We start from the raw sequence: 18,841 nt of genomic DNA on the forward strand, positions 1-18,841 counted from the left end.
TTTAACAGGTGGGCATCAAAGACAAAGACAGCAAGTACAAAAACATTATTCACTTCTGCTCCCGTATTGAATAATGGTGAATTTAAAGCAAAACTGACCTCTGACCTCACCTTTTGGATAATAAAGAAGTCATCACTTCATCATTTTTTGCAACAAAGCTTCAAAGAAAAGCTTCGAACTGAGTGCCGGTGTTCTTGAATTACAGCCAAAATGTTTTGTGGCTGTTATACGTGACCATGAAATTCAAATAAGTTTATCCTTGAGTCCAAGGATAAACTTACTTTTAACAGAAAGACAGTCAATAGATTTAAAGAAATTCCTTCAAGACTTGGGTCACAGTTCAGCATTTTCTTCTATTAATCAACTAATTGATCCACTAACAGATAAATTAACCACTAATTAATTTAGCTCCACAACAGCGTGTAGCTGTTTTACGTGTTGTAAATGCCGAGTCTGAGAACGGAGCAGGCAAATGGGGGGTAAAGGGCAGAGAAAGTCAAAGAAGTCAAAGCGTACTCCTTAATCAAGCTCTTGATGCTGATGGCTGAGCCATCTGGACCATCACACATGCAGACATGCAGACCTAAACACACGCAGTAGTCTCTCTGTGGTTGCCTTTGCCTTCTCACCTCCACTTGCAAACAAACAACACAGCATGAGAGAGAAAACAGCGAAGGTGAAACTGTGCACGAACAGAGGTGCTGAAGTGAACAAACGGTGACTCTGAGGTCACTGGGGCTAATTTTATAATACGGAATAGAGGAGAAGCAAAAGGAAAAATAAACTGATACCATCTACGGTCATTTTATAGGCTTATTGGCAAACTAATCAAGCCACAGTTTAAGATTATGGCCCGATTATGGCTGTATTTTAAACTGAGTGTTAGTAATGGCAAAATATTTTTAGATGCTATTCCAGCTGTACACAGATAAAGGAAGCACCTGGGTGAGCTAAAAAAGTTTAGAAGTTAATGCAGGTAGACAAGTCCTGTAAATAATGCAATGACACAAGAGGTTATTTTAAGCGTTTCATGGGAGAAACACTGTGTTTTGGATCCACTGTGAGATTTTTAAAAGCTGTATTTCCTGGATGTCATTCTATAAACCATGTGATTATTGACACATTTCAAAACCTCGTAATTTATCCTAGTCTGGGGAAATTTGCATTTTTTTTGTAGTGAACCAGACTGCTGTTTTTATAGCTGTATATCCTGAATAGACCCCAAATGCCCTTCTTTTCCTTCCCAATATTCACTGTGTTACGGTGATATTTTTTCAGTAGTGTGCAGAGCAGAAAATGTAAATTTCTCATTAACTAGATTTAGAGTGAGTCAGGACTGTGTGACATCACTCGATGAGTGAGAGATTGGCCATATACTACTACTGAATTATTCTGGATTCATACACTAACGTCTTTCACGTCTCTCTTTCAGTCCAGAAACCTGAGACTGGATTTCTCCAGAAGTCAGCACAGGCTCAGGTGCCTGTCTTCAAATAGCCTTGGTTTTTGTGATAAACTCGCACGGAGACCAGCGATACACTGAATCCCTCTGTGTTTGGCAAAGAGCAGATGGAGCTCCTGCTGATCTGTGTGCAACCACACACACAAACATGCATACATCTGGGATGACCTAAGGGGTTCTAGATCATATGGCTCACAGAATGTACTGGGAGAGTAAAGCTCACATCGGATCACAGACCAAATTTCCTGAAACACAGAAATAAAATAACAGCAGAACACGAAAGAAAGAAAGAAAAGAAAGAAAGAAAGAAAGAAAGAAAGAAAGAAAGAAAGAGGATGAAGGGAGTGAAGAAAAAGGAATAAATGACAAATGGGAAAAAGCAAGAGAGAGAGAGGATGCTACCTCATGAGCCTAGCAGGCATGCACTACATGTTAACATTAGTAGGTCAGCCAGCACAGAAATAACTACGCTGTGCGGATGTGTGTGTGTAATAACCTCATACACCCCCTTCCAGCCAATCGCTGTGGATTCTCCATTCTACAAGCCAACCAATTGAAAAAGGCACCATACATCAAGATTTTAAATATGGTCACATGATCACCTTTTACCAGCTGTATATTCAGTTTACACATGAGTGAATTCCCTTTAAAATAGAGCTCATTGTTTCCTCTAAAAGCTGGGTGAGGGCATCAGACTCCTGCTGAAACCCTGTAGCAGCAGCAAAATAAAGATGAGGCAGAAATGAATTATAGGACATCTGCTGTTATCTGCTGAATATTTTATAATAAATGATGCCAAGGGACATGTCAGCTGACTGTGTATTTAAATAGCAAACATGGATGTTTTAAGTCACTGCAGAGAAACAATGTGAAACCCATCATGTCACTGAATTTGTTAGACAGACAGTGCCACAATGTGGCAAAACACAGGCACTGCAGTACTTGGTTATCGTTCTTTATATATTTATATTTAGTTTTTAAAAAATCTGTCATCTATTCAGGTAAATGTGGGGAAAAAACAAGTGAAATTTCTGACATGAAAAATGTTCTTCCTTCTTCTTCTCAGGCATCGCCACAGTCGATCATCTGCCTGAATTTCACCCTATCTCTACCATCCTCTTCTGTCATCCTTTACGTGAATCTTCTCTGTGATCTTTTCTCTTGTCTGCTTCCATATTCAGCATGCTTGGTCCAATTGAGGACACAGCACAAGGCTCAAAAGATGAGGACACTGTTGAAGAATTTGGGATTGTGGAAATGTTTTAGCTATTTAGTCATTTTATTTCTTTGGAACTGACCAAAGAATTTGGTTTTCCAGTTTGTTTGTGTTCTCCTGTAACACCTGAAAATTTTTCCTCGTCACAATTAAGATTTTAGTTTATCATTTATGCCCCTGTTATTTATTTAAAATGATGTTATATTCAAGTTCTGCCCAGCCACGTCTTTCCCATTCGTCAGGAATCCTCTCACTCTCCTGGCTGTGGAAGACTCAGTCTGGTTAAAAGGTCCACTGCCCTCTCTCCTTGATATCTCCATAGCACCACAGATAGGTCATCCGGGGCAATCGCCTTTACACTCTTCATCCTCCATCATAGCTGCCCTCATTTCCTCCTAACTAATCCTTTGGACTTCCTGATTCACTAGCTGTTCTCCATCCTTCCTCTCGCTCTCATTTTCTACATTCATGAGCTCCTCAAAGTACTCCCTCCACTTTCCAAGCACACTTCCTTCACTCATTAGTTCATTTCCACCTCTATCCTTAATCACCCTAACCTGCTCTTTCCAGATTGGACTCTCTTCCTTCAGCCTCACATAAAATGTGAGCCTTTGCCTTTGTCACCTCTCTCTTGTCCTGTCCTCCCAGTATTCCTGTCTACCTCCCAGAGTATCTCACTTTTTCTTTGCCAGTCTCTTCGTTTGAACCACCAACTCTTCGTGTCTTTTTCCTTTAACCAGAGGTTATACCAAATATCCTCTAGGCAGCTTCGCTCACCACGTTAGCTGTACTATCCAAGAGATCTCTCCCTTACCGACCAGATTTTGTTCATATCGCTTTTAGATTGGAGCAGATTCCTTCACTCTTATGCATCAATGAACTTTCCTCTCTCTTCCTGAAATATGTGTTCACCACAGCCATTTCTATCCTTTTCACAAAATCCACTACCATCCTTTACACCAGGGGTGGGCAACTCCAGGCCTTGAGGGCCAGTGTCCCTGCAGGTTTTAGATGTCCTTGAACCAACACAGCTGATTTAAATGGCTAAATTAGCTCCCTAACATGTCCTGAAGTGCTCCCGAGGCCTGGTAACAAACTAATCATGTGATTCAGGTGTGATGACCCAAGGTGAGATCTAAAACCTGCAGGGACACCGGCCCTCGAGGCCTGGAATTGCCCACCCCTGCTTTACACCATAGTTACCCAACTCCATCTCACCCCATGTCCACTGAAGTCTGCTTCAATCACCGCTCTCTCTGCACTAAGCAGGAACTACATTAAAAGCAAAGAATTCATTTAAACAAAAGGCCAGGTTTCCTTAATTGTGACTGTCTGAAGCAGCATTCAAATAATTCTGATTATCAGAGATTTCTTTAATTAAATCAACTTGGAGTTATTGTCCACCAGCTTCTAGCAGAACACTAAAACAAAGTGAAAATATCAGAAATCCAAACGTTGTTCTAAACAATGTGAAATCAAGATGAGACTGAAAGGCAGTGCATGGGACTTCAGAACCTTTTTGATTATTGAATCATTAATATGCAAAAACAACCAGGAACAGGAAAAAGAGAGGATCAATACACTGAACTTTGTTCACTGACGCACAAAAAAAGTTGCTTCTGAGTTCGTTTGTCTAAAGAAGGAGAGGTCTCTAAACAATTCCTTAAAAGTTACCTGCTTAGAGTTGGATAAGGTCAGATTACACTACCTTGTAAAAGCATCTACAAAGAGTCGCAGACACTGCAGATTAGTAGTTGATCTTAAGGCACTACTTTTTAGTTATTTGTGACAATTTCAGTGTACAAGGACATCAATATAGAGCCACACATGGACCCGTAGATTTAAAATAGTAAGAGAAGAAGGTCTGAGTGATTAAAATCACAAAGGTTCAAACCAACAATTGCAGAGGTAACAGTGTTATTTCAGTTTGGAGGTGTTTAGCCTTCTTTGGAATTAGACAAGTGACCTGAATCCAAAAAAAGGTTAACACTGCAGCAGGATAATGAGCCAAAAGCACACCCCGAAGCTTTACAAGAAATAGCCGAAGACCAGCGAAAACCAGTGAGCGCTGACTGTCACAGATTTTCCTCCACAGTTTCCAGTCACAGACTGGCAAAGCCAAATATTCCTAATATCACAACACTGACAGATTATGCTGGAATAAAAATGTACAGGACATAACTTTAAGATATAAAATACTCTGAAATTCATGCAAATTATTTAAATAATCAGCTATTAAATTGTAATATTAAAACAATTATACATTTAACCAATGCATTATTAGATATCACTGGCTGACTGAAGGTACTAAGAAAGAAAAAAAATAATCTATCATATAAATAAACATACTATACACACATGAACAACCGTCTTGATCTAGATCAGGGGTGGGCAACTCCAGGCCTCGAGGGCCGGTGTCCCTGCAGGTTTTAGATGTGTCCTTGAACCAACACAGCTGATTTAAATGGCTAAATTAGCTCCCTAACATGTCCTGAAGTGCCCCCGAGGCCTGGTAACGAACTAATCATGTGATTCAGGTGTGTTGACCCAAGGTGAGATCTAAAACCTGCAGGATACCGGCCCTCGAGGCCTGGAATTGCCCACCCCTGATCTAGATGTTACTTGATTATTTAATTGAGTATAACTGGAGTAGGCTAATGCAAAAATCAGGGATGTAAACTTGTCAAAGTTTGTCTGTCTTTAAGACACTCAACTGTAATTTTTAAATGTTATTTCTTCTGCACCCTTTGCATTTATAGTATTCATACATTCACCTAAATCTTTTTCACTCAATACATGAAGAGTGGCTCTGGTCTACTCTCTCAACTGAACTTTCTATGTGTGTGTCTGTGTGTGATTACTAATTTGCTTGATGGGATTAGCTGATCTGGTCCTGTTCAAGTGTCACACAATTAATGTTAACTTGCTAACCTTCACTGGGACAACAGACCATTGAAACATGTCCCACGATATTCCCTTACATCCGGCCTAAATGTTCACTTGAAGTTGTGGATGAACTGTTTGGATTTGGATGCCAAAAAAACTGGCTTCACTGCAGAATTCAAGTGTTCCTACAAAACAACTTTCTTATAACGTGAAACAAAGCATCTCTAAAATATAAATGAACACTGTGGTCGTGTTTCAGCATCGTCAAGGGAGCTTCACACCCATGAACAGCTTGTGTTCAAGAAATTTTGGATGGATTTGGGTTGGCAAATATTTCTAGTTAGCTAGCACTGGATCACTTTCATTGACTACACTGCAGCATTCGATCCAGTGTGGCCAATACCGATGTGTATAAGTATATAGAGTGTTCCTAAGTATTTTAGAAGAATTTAGTTTAGTGGTTAGCATTCATGATTTAGCATTAGAATGCAGCTAGCTAATGTTAAAGCTGTAACCTCTGACCCTGTACTAATTCTTCTTAATTACTGAGCTCCTCTTGGTTTTCAGCCAGTTCCTGTACCTCCTAGTACCTCTGATATACTTCTGTAGAACTAATTCCAAGATAGTTTTTAAGCCTTACATACATAGGTGTGTTAACCTACACTTTACCTAAGATATGGTTAAAACTGAGCTAAATACTGTGGAAAAACTAGGCTGCAATAATAAAAATAGTCCTACTATATTGCATTCTTGTGTTAAAATGCATTTGCAGAATAAACAGAGGACATTTAACTATAGGTAAACATGTAATTCCACACCTGAGTTTAATGTCATATAAGCCTTAAAGCATACCTAAATTGTGCATGCAATAACACACAACACATACAGAGGTAATGGACAGCTGGTTATTTATTACTAAAGTAAGTTACACCTTATTTGCCTCTGCTACTCAACTACAGTACAAATCTGTTTCTTCTATGTGAACTGCAAAGTCATAAAGTGTAATTGAAATAATGTAATATACATTACATTGATTGAAACCGCAGAGTTGCAGTGCTCCATTTTCACAATTAGCCCACGTAGTGGCCCAGTAGTATCGGCTGTCCTACAGGCAGGCCAGTCCAGAGACATAGTCCAATTCTCTACAGGTGTGGGCCATACAGAGCCAAGACGACGTTTAACTAAACTGTAACAGCGGTCCTGAGTCGCTATATTAGTTCTACTGCAGATGCATGTCACTGGACTCAACTGTCCTACAGCTGCTTACAAAGTTCTCTCTCGCTCGTCTCTCCTCACATGGCTTCTCTGCTGATTACTCCGTCTGATGTTTGAGCCCTCCTCACAGTTACATCACGATGCCAGCTGGACAGCTGTTCAGATGGTAGGACTACAGAAAGGATTTATCATGGCCTTTCCCTGGCAATTGCAAGTAAAGTACCCCTGAAAAAATAGGCATGCAATGACTGCATGAAGTGTTCATGCAGCCATGGACTGTCTTTTCTGCTTTTCAAGGTCTTTGTGTATCTCTCTGACATTTTTTTTTCTCTATCCTCCTCTTTGTCCATCCTAAAATAGTTCCACCTTTTTAAAGTCTATTAGCAGCCTAAGGTAAGCCTCTTAGGAGAGACTCTTGCTCTCTTGGTGCACAGAAGGCACTCAGTCAGACCAAACAACAATCAGTCACTAATAAAACCAGAGTGGGATTTAAGACTGGATATATCAGAGAGGAAAAGAGGATTGGGCAAGCTAGAGAGGAGAGTATTCATACAAAGTTAAATACCCAGACTGCGTGACTCTGAAGACTAGGCAAAGATAACCCAAATAATATAAAATTCAGTTTTTCATTTAATTTATAAAGAGAAAAAAATGTATCTGGCCCAATATGCAAAAGTAATTATACCCTAAACCTAAGAAGTGGTTTTGTCACACTTGGCAGCAAAAATTGCAATCAAGCATTCGCGATGATTGCCAATGAGCTTTTCACTGCTACTTCCTATTATTCTCCAGATTCCTTTGTGATGAATGATCTTGGAATCAGGCTGTATTTGGAAGTTTTTGGTAGAACTGACAGTTCTGTAAACCCTTGGATTTGATTCTGTGCATACAGACAAAAGATCACGCTCCTAAGAGTTAATTTCATATAAATAAGCTCAGGATCTGGCAGACACGTAGTATTTCTAGCTAAGGTGGCAGGACGACAGAGTAGTCAGCATGTTTAGCTTTTACATAGACAGTAAGGTTCAAACCACCAAACGCCCAGACCACAATATATTAGGTGCAACTGTCATGGCCAAATCCCTCTACACGCCCATAATGAAGACTATTTTCATAAGCCAGAAGCCATCTTACAACACTTATGATCAAAATTATTTTCACTCTGTTCAAGATGTTGTTTTTAGTTTAAGAAGCTCTAGGACAAGCTGTGAGACTGGCAGGGAGACATTGATTTGAAACTTTATTGTATGATGGTTTTTACTTTTTTGTGGGGTGTCTATTACTTTGAAATTACTGAGGGGAAAGAACATCTTCTGTAATTAATACAGTTCATCTTCAGCTACATGTATGCCCAGTTTTTGTGCTGAAAATAAGACACAGGAGAGACAGCTAAGTAGTTGGAGTAATGTTTGGAGTCTAAAAAAAGTGAGCAAAATCAGGAGAAAGTTGAGGACATATTTACACTGTACTGACAGGATCTCTCTCACGCATTCATTACTAATTAATTCTAATGGTACATTTCCATGCTACAGTAGTGTTTCGCCTGTCCGTACTATTGGCAGACTGATATACTTAAACTGTCTGAGAAAATAAAAAAATACGGGTGGAAGGTCTAAAATTGGTCATTTTTATCCCACTGCTCTGAAGTTGCTAGGCATCCATGGATATAAATGAAACACTTTAGTTGAGTAATTAAAAACAATATAATACTTGTATAACATGTTATATGTGTAAAAATGCTAAAAAAAAAAAAAAAAATTAGCCATTTGTTAGGTAATTGCCATGGAACATGATAACGTTATAATATCAGATACAGATAAGACCCTTCAAGGGTCTAAGATGTCCCAGTATGCCAAGTTTGGTCACTAAACTAAAGAAATAAACAAACAGAGAGTTGGCGTTTTATATATTTACATTAGCTCCTTTGCTGTGTCTCAAATTGTGCACCTTCACTCGCGACTTTGGGTGCATAAAGGCAAGTACCACAGTACCCCTATGGTGTATTTATAAAGGTCAAAAACTGAGTTTTAATAGCTCAGTTGTTACCATCTTAGCTACATAGTGGCAAAAGAAGAAGCTAGTTGCTAGCTGGAAGAAGCATGTCTATTTTAGACAAGTTATATGTGTTCTGATATGGCTTAGTTTTTATATCTTTTTTCAAATGTATGTGTTATGTATAAGAATTTGGTATTATATACAGAGGTTCAAGAATCAAATGTCCCCAAAAAACAGCAGGTAGCACAATAACTGCAGTCAAACCCTGCATCATTTCAGGAAAATGTGCAACTCATAGTGTTGGATTTGAGACAGTGTTCTGTCAAAATCCTACAAAATACATGTTAATATCGCCTCTGTCAGTGCGCCCCAGGGCAGCTGTGGCTACAATGTAGCTTGCCATCACCAGTGTGTGAATGTGTGTGTGAATGGGTGGATGACTGGATGTCATCCAGTCGTGTCTCTATGTCTCAGTGTCTAGTCTGCTTCCTTGTGATTCTCCAACACGTTCTCACTCCCAAAGCATAACATTTTACGCTAAGTGACAAATCGTCGATATATTAAACTTCCGGGTGCATGCACATGCACAGATCAGAAAAATGAGGAAACATGAGAACCGTTTGGAATGAATCTAGACATGTGCGTTTGTTTTACTTAAATCGCTTTGGAAAACAATATCTAACGTCATTAAAGTGCTGGTTAAGGTTAGGGATAAGGTTAGGGTTAGGGCTGGAATACATGGCTGGAACATGTATTACCACGAGAGCGTCATTCTACTGGATTTCATCCATAACCCGGCGTGTAGCATAGGAGCGTGGAATGTCACCTTTCGTGTTCCTCAGGAACACCTTGGGACTTGACAAATCGTCCGTATATTACGCATCAGGAGTGAGAACGGGCTGGATTGTCTCATGTTTCCTGTTTTACCTTGACAGTCCCATGTCCTATGTCAGAGTATCAAGTTTTGCTTCCCCTTGCCTCATTATGCCTTATTCCTCCCAGCTGTGTTTCCCTCCCATTTCCCATTCTCTCATTACTCCCTTGTGTATTTAAGCCCTATGTTTTCCTTCCATCACCACCCCCATGTGCTGTGTTTGTTCCCTCCACGCTACTGGTATTTGCCAGTTCTCTGTTCCCAGTTTAGTTCCCTAGTTTCTTAGTGTTTGAGTTTCATGTTTCTAGTTTCTTATTTTTGTTTTTGTTTTCTGTATTAGTGTAAGGCTATGTCCACACGTACCCGGGTATTTTTGAAAACGCAGATTTTTCTATGCGTTTGCACCTTTCGTCCACACGTAAACGACGTTTTTGGTCACTGAAAACGGAGATTTTTAAAAACTCCGGCCAAGGTGGATATTTTTGAAAACTGTTTTTGCAATTACGTGTGGACGAGAAAAACTGAGAAAACGCAGCGTCAAAGGTGTGCGCCTTTTTTGACGTCACACTGTGCGCCACTTTATTGCTTCGGTGAAATGAATTTCTACAATACTATTACTGTTAATTGTACTCTCTGCAGTGTTTAAATGCTTACATATACACACACAGTTACTGTCGCTCCACACATACGACTCGGTTCTGCTTCTATGCCCCAGCTTTGTTTACTTTTTCCCACCGAGGCTTCTAGACTTCTGATTGGCCAACATTTCTGCACGGTTAGGAATATATCGCCACCTGTTGCTTTGGCATGTTCCTAGCAGCGTTATCCTTCATTTCTGCCTTTACGTGTGGACGGGATTATTTTTTAAAACGAAAATGGAAAATCTCAGTTTTCAAAAATACCCGTGTACGTGTGGACGTAGCCTAAGAGTTGTTCCTGCAATAAAACTGCCGTTTTGAGTTTCCTCTCCATGTATGAGCCCTGCGTTTGGGTCCTACATCCTGCCTGCCACACAGCAAACCATGACAGTAGGTAGTGTGCTCCATGATAGGGTACTTTTAGTACTTATTTGAGAAATGCAAAAATTTTAAGATTGTCGAAAGGCCCAGGTATGTCGATTTTTTTGCAGTATACAAAACTTGAACTTTTTTTCTCAAGTCCACACACAAATATCTTTGTCACCTTTTTGCCTGCTGCAACATGCAGGCTTTAAATCTGTCCCAGCTCACACTGATTCAACTCCTTATAAATGGGTCGTGCATTTCTGAGCATCAACATATGTGCATAATGTATGTGTTTAATTTTGCCAGCCTAGTTTTTTTTTAGCCAAGTTCTCTCTTCTGCCTCAAGAGCAGTCAGTCATTCAGTCAACCCCTGCACCAGTCGCATACCTTCACAGCCAGGCAGTCACTCTTTTGAAGTGTCTGTCCTATCAACCTAGTTTGCTGTCTCTCTGGGTGTCACATGATGTCAGACCAATAACTGTACATCAGATCAGCATTCCCATTAGAATCGCTTCCCAAAAGCACAGCCTACTACTCTTATAACCTGTTTATTCACAAACTAAAGCAAGTCAACTGTACATGAAGCAACCGTGTCCCCAATTTGATATGGCTGAGTTTCCCATCAATGATTCATTCAGAATGAGTTTGACATTAAAAATTAAGGCATTGCTGTAATGACTGAATAAATACACCGATCACAAAATTATAAAGCGTTAGCTATTTAAATTTTTTTTCACTGTCTTAATGACCACACTGACACACCCTGTTCTCCTGTGCCCTGATTTGTCTTCTCCGCCACTTCCTACAGTAGCGTGCTCTGTTCCCGTGTCTCACCTTGGTAGTGAGGATACAGATGCAGTCCATCCTCACCAGTTCAACTGGCAAACTTTCACCAAAACATCTCGTGGCTCCAACTTTCCTGTTCCACCAATCAGATGTTTGCTGCTTTTGGTGGCATGTTTTTCCCGTCTGTCTGTCTCTGTCTCCTCCTTTCTTTTCATCGTTCAGTTTCTCTCTCCTCCCTTCCTTGTGTCCTCTCCACCTGTCCTTTCATCGGAGCAGCCAGATAGGACTTCTCTCCTAAAACAGAGGCCGAATCGGAAACATGGCGAGTCTGTCCCGATGCACCTCGACCCGCCCTCTTGGTTTCCAGCTGCTTTCTTCGTTTTATGGCAGCTGGTAGCCACATTTTGAACTCGAAGAGTGCATGGCTCAGAATATATATCGGCACGCATGCAGAACACTCAGCACACACACACACACGAACACGCACACAAAAAAAAGCGGCAAACGTCTAGAGACAGCCGCAGAAGCGCACACACATGGATGCACAGGCAAACACTCACACTGACAGACGTGTATGCACAGACATAAGCGCATACACAAACAGATTCACACACACTCACACCACTCTCTGCTTTTTTTATCAGGTCAGGTCTCTGTTTGGCAGAAGTGGTGGGGCTTGAGTGAACAGTAACAGCGGTATAGCAATGGATGCTCTACTTTCAACTTTTTGACTGTGGGTGAAGTTAAAGCTCCATATGTAGCCCAAAGCAACACGCAGAGCTGCGATTTGACTCTTTTGCTTTTCCTTGATACACAACATTACTACTGCTGGCACTGTAATATACTGTATGTATACAATATACAGTAAATGCTGTAATATAGAGCAAATACTATACACTACCTGTGGCGCTGAGAGAGAAAGGAAAGTTGGAGTAAGCAAATCCATGTCTAACACCCACATCTGTAGCATGAACATGTGCAACATGTCTTCGAGTTCACATTTGTATCTGCTCTACTTTTTTGTCCTATTCCGGTGCTTGCACTCATTGTTGTTTTTTCCTGATGCTCTCCGTTGCCAACAGAAAGTGGTCAGTCTGTCTGCACTGGGCTGTGATAACCAGAATCATTATTAATAGCTTTGGGGTGAAAACAAAAAAAACTATCCTTCACTATCCAAACAAAAGTGAGTTCTTATTAGACAAGGTCATGATGGCAAGGCAGTAACATTTTGAATAGTTTAAAGGACCTACCAAGTGTAATGTGGGCTGCTGTGGAAAAGGATGGTGCAATTTTGGCCACTACAACAAGAATTAGATGAAGAGTGTTTACATGCATTGCTACACTTTTAGCTGTATAGCAATTCTAAACAAAACCGAGTGGCTTGTAGTGGTACATGTTAGCTATGCAGCATTTTGACTAGAAGAAAGTCTGTGTTTTGTCCCAGGTGGGTGTGACATTACAGGAAAAGTATATACGAGCATAGCAACATATCATTATTTCCATCAACCTGAGCTGCACAAACCTCTGCATTTGCTATAGAATAATCAGAGGAGATGAGGGCACAGGTACAGCTAACGTGTTTGAACAGGTGACCCGGGTTTGAGTCAATCCTGAACTATTTTCTGTGTCATTTTCACTTGTTCGTTCCCGTTACAACAAATGAAAAATGGGCCACAAAATAATTTTTAAAAAACACAGAAAAATAAAGAAAAGGAAAAAATTAGTTGGAATAATCCACTAATCAAAAAGTTGCAATTCTTCTCCAATCCATGAAGTGTGCTTGGGCAAGATACTGTGTGATAGATGAGGCTCGGTACGCTCCGAACAAAAGAAATAATTGCTCAGTGTCCATATTGGCTGGGCTTTACTTAACATTTTGAAAATTCGCCCATTTTTGTGATCAAAAATGAAAACTTGATGCTTCCAACTCCACAAATTCAATCATCATGTAAAGAGCAGAACTTTAGTAAACAGACACACTGAAAAAAACACAATGGCATTACTCTAATGATGCTCTATGTTCAGTCATCAGCAACAAGCCTGCGGTCAAAAAGCTCAAACTAAAGGAAACCATCAATCCCTGTTTACCCGAGGGTTAGGGTTAACCCTCTGACCTCATTCTGCTGACTGTCCAGATTATTAAAATGTTACTTAAACTGTTTCCCTTTGTCATATTATGCAATGCATGAATCTGTATAAACAACCTGCCTATCTTATTCCGCCTGCTGCAGCCACCACAAGACTTTCGATGTACTGATTCAAGAGCAGACGTGGTGTCTCTCATAAACACTTCTCAGGAACGTTTCTAACAGCTTCTGAAAATGTCATTTTCAAAGTCAATAGTTTAACAATCACAACATAATCAATTAAAACGTGTTTCCTGTTTTATTTTGATAGTCTCACATCCTGTGTTCAGTGTGTTCAGTTTTGCTAGTCTCGTTCTAAGTATTCTTAGTTTAGTTTCCTCACAGTTACGTTAGTGTTTATGGTCTCCTTTTGCCTTTGTTTTGTTCCTGCCTTTAGCCACAATAAACCGGCTCGCTTTTTTGTTAAGATTTTGTTTTCTTGCTTCTGTTTATCTGCATCTGGGTTCACACTGCAAATTCCAAGAGTCTGCAGCTGCAGACATGTGACACAACCTCTATCTCATTTTCTGTCAGCTGCAGACAGATTTGCTGCAGCTTTCCTGTGGTCCTTACAACAAAACATAAAGAGATGTCTTACCTTGTTGTGGGTCACTGGGCTCGTGGGTGGCCTGGAGAGGGCTGGACCATGGGTTGGGCTAGTGGAAGGGCCCTTTCCTGGCCCAGGACTGGTTGGGCTGGTTGGAGAAAAGAGATCAAGGGAGGGTGCAAATAGGTGAACTCCAAATATGTGTCCATTAGTGTTCTGTTCTATATCTAAATTCCTAATAGCATGTTGAAGTACTATATAGAGATATTACACTAGCAATCAATGCACATTCATATTACCAGAGACTGCACTCACGCATAAGGTCCTTTGTTCAGCTGTCCAGGAGGACTTGTGGACCTGCGTCCGCTGAAGGTGAATTTTGCCTGGCTTGGACTAGTCGGACTTGGAATGGGAGTGACTTTGCTGAATCCTGAGTCCTTGCTGGTCAGAGGAGCAGTAGGGACAGAATCTGTGACTTTGTTGGGACCTGGGCTTGTGCTGGAAGGGATCCTGGTGCGGGCAGGTTTGACCGGAGCAGTTGGAGACACAAGGCCTTGAATGGTGCTCGAGACGAGGGCTGAGACTGTCACCAGGTCCGAAGAAGCAGGAATGCTTTGTGGGCTGGTGGAGCTTTCTGAAGAAACGCCAGAGCTGGTGGCAGTAAGCTTTGTTCCATTTAGCGACACTCCAGGAGATGTATTTGTGGAGCCGGTCGGGGTTTCTGCATTACTAACTGTGAGTTTAGAAGTCTCCGCTTCAAATGATTTGGAGCCCCCCGGTTGAGCAGGAGGAGGAGGAGCACGGTACTTCACTTTGGCCAGCTGCAACTCAGGTGTGCTGGACTGTGTTGTAGGCGAAGATGACTTTGTTGCTGGTGTTGCTGATGGTACTGGAGGCGCAGGATACTTGACTGACCTGGGTTTGGAGACGAGTGGTTTGGGTTGGGATTGTCCATCAGAAATGCTGGAGGTCAAGGGACCTGTGGAGGACAGTGGCTGCGCTGAGGGTTCTGCTGGCAGCCTGCAGGAGGCAGCAAGGTTCTTGGGACTGTCCGCAGAGCACTTGCTGTCTGCAAGGACGGTAAACTCATAGTACTCCTGGATATCTGGAAAAAGGAGGAGAGTAACAATGTGAACGGGTGTAGTGATTAACTAAACCCTACAGAAGTGGGCAAATCACTGAGTGCAAACAGTGAGTGTTTGATTGATACATTAATTTATTCACCAAAAGACAGATTAGTTGATCATTAAAAAAAATAATCCATGGTGTAATTTATAATCAGTTAACCTTTAAAAATCATATTGTGCAAAAGTCTTGGGCCACCCCACATTTCATTATATTTTGCTTCATAAGAGCCAGAGTTTCCCTCAGTTGATCCATCTACTGTTCACTGAAGAATCAAGAATCAAGCCATTCTCTCAGGAGAGAGGTGCAATAGTAAGAGCCTACAGCCATCTGTAGGCTGGACGGGGTGAAGGCAGTGGCGTTGGGGATCTTGTCAAAAACCGATGGAATTATGAACACAGAAAAGTACTGTCAGGTTTTGATCCACCAGCTAATACTGAGCACAATGCCAATGCCGGAAAAACATAGATGGATAGAAAAACACACCAAAAAAAGCATAAAATATGAATGATCTTCAGGACTTGCACCTCAAAGGTAGTGCAATTAGACATCTACCTACATATTTATTAGGTATATGTCTGCATTTAAAATAACTACTGAATATGGTGGAAAGGCCACCATGACAGCTAGATGTGCGTGGGGAGAACAGACATCACTAAGTGTCGAGGCATCACCACTAATTAACCAGTTTTAACCAAAAAGGCCAATAAATACTTATTTGTTAAGAACCTGGCAAACTTGACGGGTGTGCAGTCCAGCTTTTTTTGTTTTCTGTGTGTGGCTCTCTAACTTGTTTGCAGTGAATTTTATCAGATAAGATTTGATAAGTTTACTCCACCCGTAGAATGACCTGATTTGCCTGCTTTGTATTCCAGTGTGTCGGGATTTGGTACCGGTGGGTGTAAGAGAGCCTGTTATACAGTACGACAGGTTTAGTTACTGAGTGGCCGTAGATAAAGGTGCAGATATGGGGAAATGCTTGCCTCTTATTTACAGTCAGTTGTTCCCTTAAAAGTCATGTTGCAGGTTGGCAGCTAACAAATGAATGCCCTATTTAAATGTAGCCCCTATGTTCTGAAAACAACTATCTGCAACTGTCCCAGGATTGGTTAAAGTTGTTAAGGGAGTCCCCACTGTGAGCTGGACAGAGGCTGAGATGTTAAAAAAAAAAGCTGCTCCAGCAGAGCTTAACTATTACTTTATAGTATATGCTAAATTATTCAGATGCAAGCAAAACCGAGATGGTCACAAAGAGACTCCATATCTCAGAGAACACCAGTAGAGAATGCCTTACCTAATGAAACATAGCTAATACTCTGAGGACCTCTAGTGGCGACATAATATTACTAGCAATGGTTCGCTTCCCCTAATCCACAGTACAGCTGACAAATAGTTCTGCACTAAATCATATATCATCCTGTAAGCACATCTCAAATGAGTTTGGTGGCTATAACACAGATGATAAGGGGGAATAAAAAAGGACAGTGAAATGTAAATAGTGGAATAATCCAGTGCAGCAGCAGGAACGCAAACCCATACACAAAGTCTTCTCTAATCTTTACCAGAAAAAGGATCAATAACAATATCAAGCAGCAAAACAGGGGAAGCATTATTTCGCAACACATCAGATCCAATTTGGTTAAAGTAAAAAGTCAAGCTTCAAAAGAGGAACTGAGTGAACAGCATAAACAAGCACACAAACGCTGGCACAATAAACGTGAGAAGGTGCGCTGCTGTAATAGCTACAGGTGTGGGCGGGGTAGAAAGCAGGTGGGGCCTGGGAGTGAAAACCAGTTTGTCACCATTAACATTACCATGAGGATTCTCGTGTGATTAAGCAACAGTTAATCAAAGGAAGCTTTGCTGGTTAGACTGTCGCTTTGTTAGAGGAATGTGTACATAGATTTAGATTTTAAAGGTGGGTGCTTGCGTTCTGTGACACCCTACGTTCTGCTCCCCATTTTCTGGTTAGCGGTCCAGTGACAGCACAGCTCGAACATCTTGTAAAAACTATATCAGCCCCACAGAAATGAAACAGTTCATGAATTCAGCCTATTTTCTGCAGACCTAATGTTGGAAATCTAGTCAGACCCAGTCAATCCCAAACACAGCATGACAATGCTTGTAGTGTGGTATCTGGTATCTGGTAAGACACGAATCTTGATAAATGAACAAAATCCATGCACAACATTGAGATTATTGCATTATTGCGAAGAGGAAGTGAAGAATCAAACGAAAGGCTCAAATCTTTAAGATCGATAAAACTGATATTTACCCTTGCTGAAACTTTCTTTTTTATTAGTCAGTGAACTAACATAATGTAATTCACAAATGGCAAAACCACTGTCTCTACTTTTATAAAAATGATGTAAAATGTTATAAAATAATTGCACGTGGATTAATCTGCACGTAAGATGAATGGTTAGACACCAGAAGTGCAAAAATTTTGTGATGTGTTAAGATAAAGTGCAAGAACTTATGCATGCGTTAAACTGAAAGCAAATTGAACATAAAATACACGTAATGCCTGACAGAAAGCTCTCCAAGCACAGCTTAATTTCCAAAAAAAGTCAATATAAAAGAAGTTTGCCTAAATTGTCAAAATCCAGGAAATCTGATCAAAGCTGACCAAAGCAAATTTTCTTACCAAGAAGTGCACTGAAGAGCTGACTTTGAAAGACGTTGATGACTTTGTCCAAAGACTGCTGCAGCTGGTGGTCTTCCTCCACAGGTCCCTGTTTGGCCTTTTGCTGTCTCTGGTCTAGCTTGGCTCGATACTGCTGGAGCAGCTCCAGGGCACGCTGGGCGTCTAAAGAAAACATAAATAAATAAATAGAAAAAAATATGGTTTTTATCTCTTCTGGAAAACACAATTTCCAGCTGCTCTTAAGCAGAGCAAGGAGACGCTCGATGTTAAAAGCTTTTAATTGCAGATAACTACGGTTAAAATTGAGAATTTCTGCATGTCTGTCTGAAAAATAAAGTGTCTTCATTCATTTTTTTTCAAACCAGGGTTGGTTTGAAAAAAAGGAAAAGAAAAAAAGTAGATGACTCTGTGTTTTCCCCCCAGGCTACTAGATCACAACTTCTATTAGGGTTTGTAATGATCAGTGAAAGCCTTCTTAATTAAAATGGTAATTAAGACTTCATAACCCGTGTATTTGCACATTTTATGGATAAAAATAAAATAAAATAAAAATAAACTATAACAATTTTTCTGCTATCCTTTAAAGGAGTTTATGGTGCAAGGGAAGGTGCAGGCTGCAAATTCCAGTCTCTGAACAGCTGATTAAACCGGAAGCAGTGACGATCAACGTCAAACTTCGACTAAATGTGTCAGCGCGTACATTAACTTTACACTTGCATGACAATACGTAAAGCCAAATGAATTAAAAGGGTGGCAATTCAATTTCTATGCATCTATCTGCAAGCACTTTTATATTGAAGAGCTCTATTTCTGGGCAACTTTGCTGTTTTTTGCATTTCACTGCAAAAACAGCTAACGTGTTGTTGTCTAAATATTATGTATGCCGAATTTACAACAGCGTCCGAGTATGCAGTAAGAGCCCTGGAGCTATTTTCTAAAAGTCGTGTACACGTACACT

The 18,841-nt window shown here is 40.6% G+C and overlaps 1 protein-coding gene across 2 annotated transcripts in view; it reads right to left on the minus strand.

Annotated features, from left to right (window-relative positions):
* The window catches only part of LOC102798479 (discs large homolog 1-like protein), a 122,530-nt gene that overhangs the window by 103,201 nt on the left and 488 nt on the right, over window positions 1-18,841 (minus strand). For both annotated transcript variants that reach the window (XM_087830930.1, XM_087830927.1), the window contains exons 2-4: window positions 17,884-18,045; window positions 14,427-15,216; window positions 14,163-14,259 (exon numbers count right to left, since the gene is read on the minus strand). In XM_087830930.1, the coding sequence (XP_087687056.1) occupies window positions 14,163-14,259; window positions 14,427-15,216; window positions 17,884-18,045 (1,049 nt within the window). The remainder of the gene's footprint in view (window positions 1-14,162; window positions 14,260-14,426; window positions 15,217-17,883; window positions 18,046-18,841) is intronic.

Source organism: Neolamprologus brichardi, chromosome 17 (assembly GCF_056152115.1).
Source record: "Neolamprologus brichardi isolate AB-2024 chromosome 17, ASM5615211v1, whole genome shotgun sequence".
NCBI classification, from domain to species: domain Eukaryota; kingdom Metazoa; phylum Chordata; class Actinopteri; order Cichliformes; family Cichlidae; genus Neolamprologus; species Neolamprologus brichardi.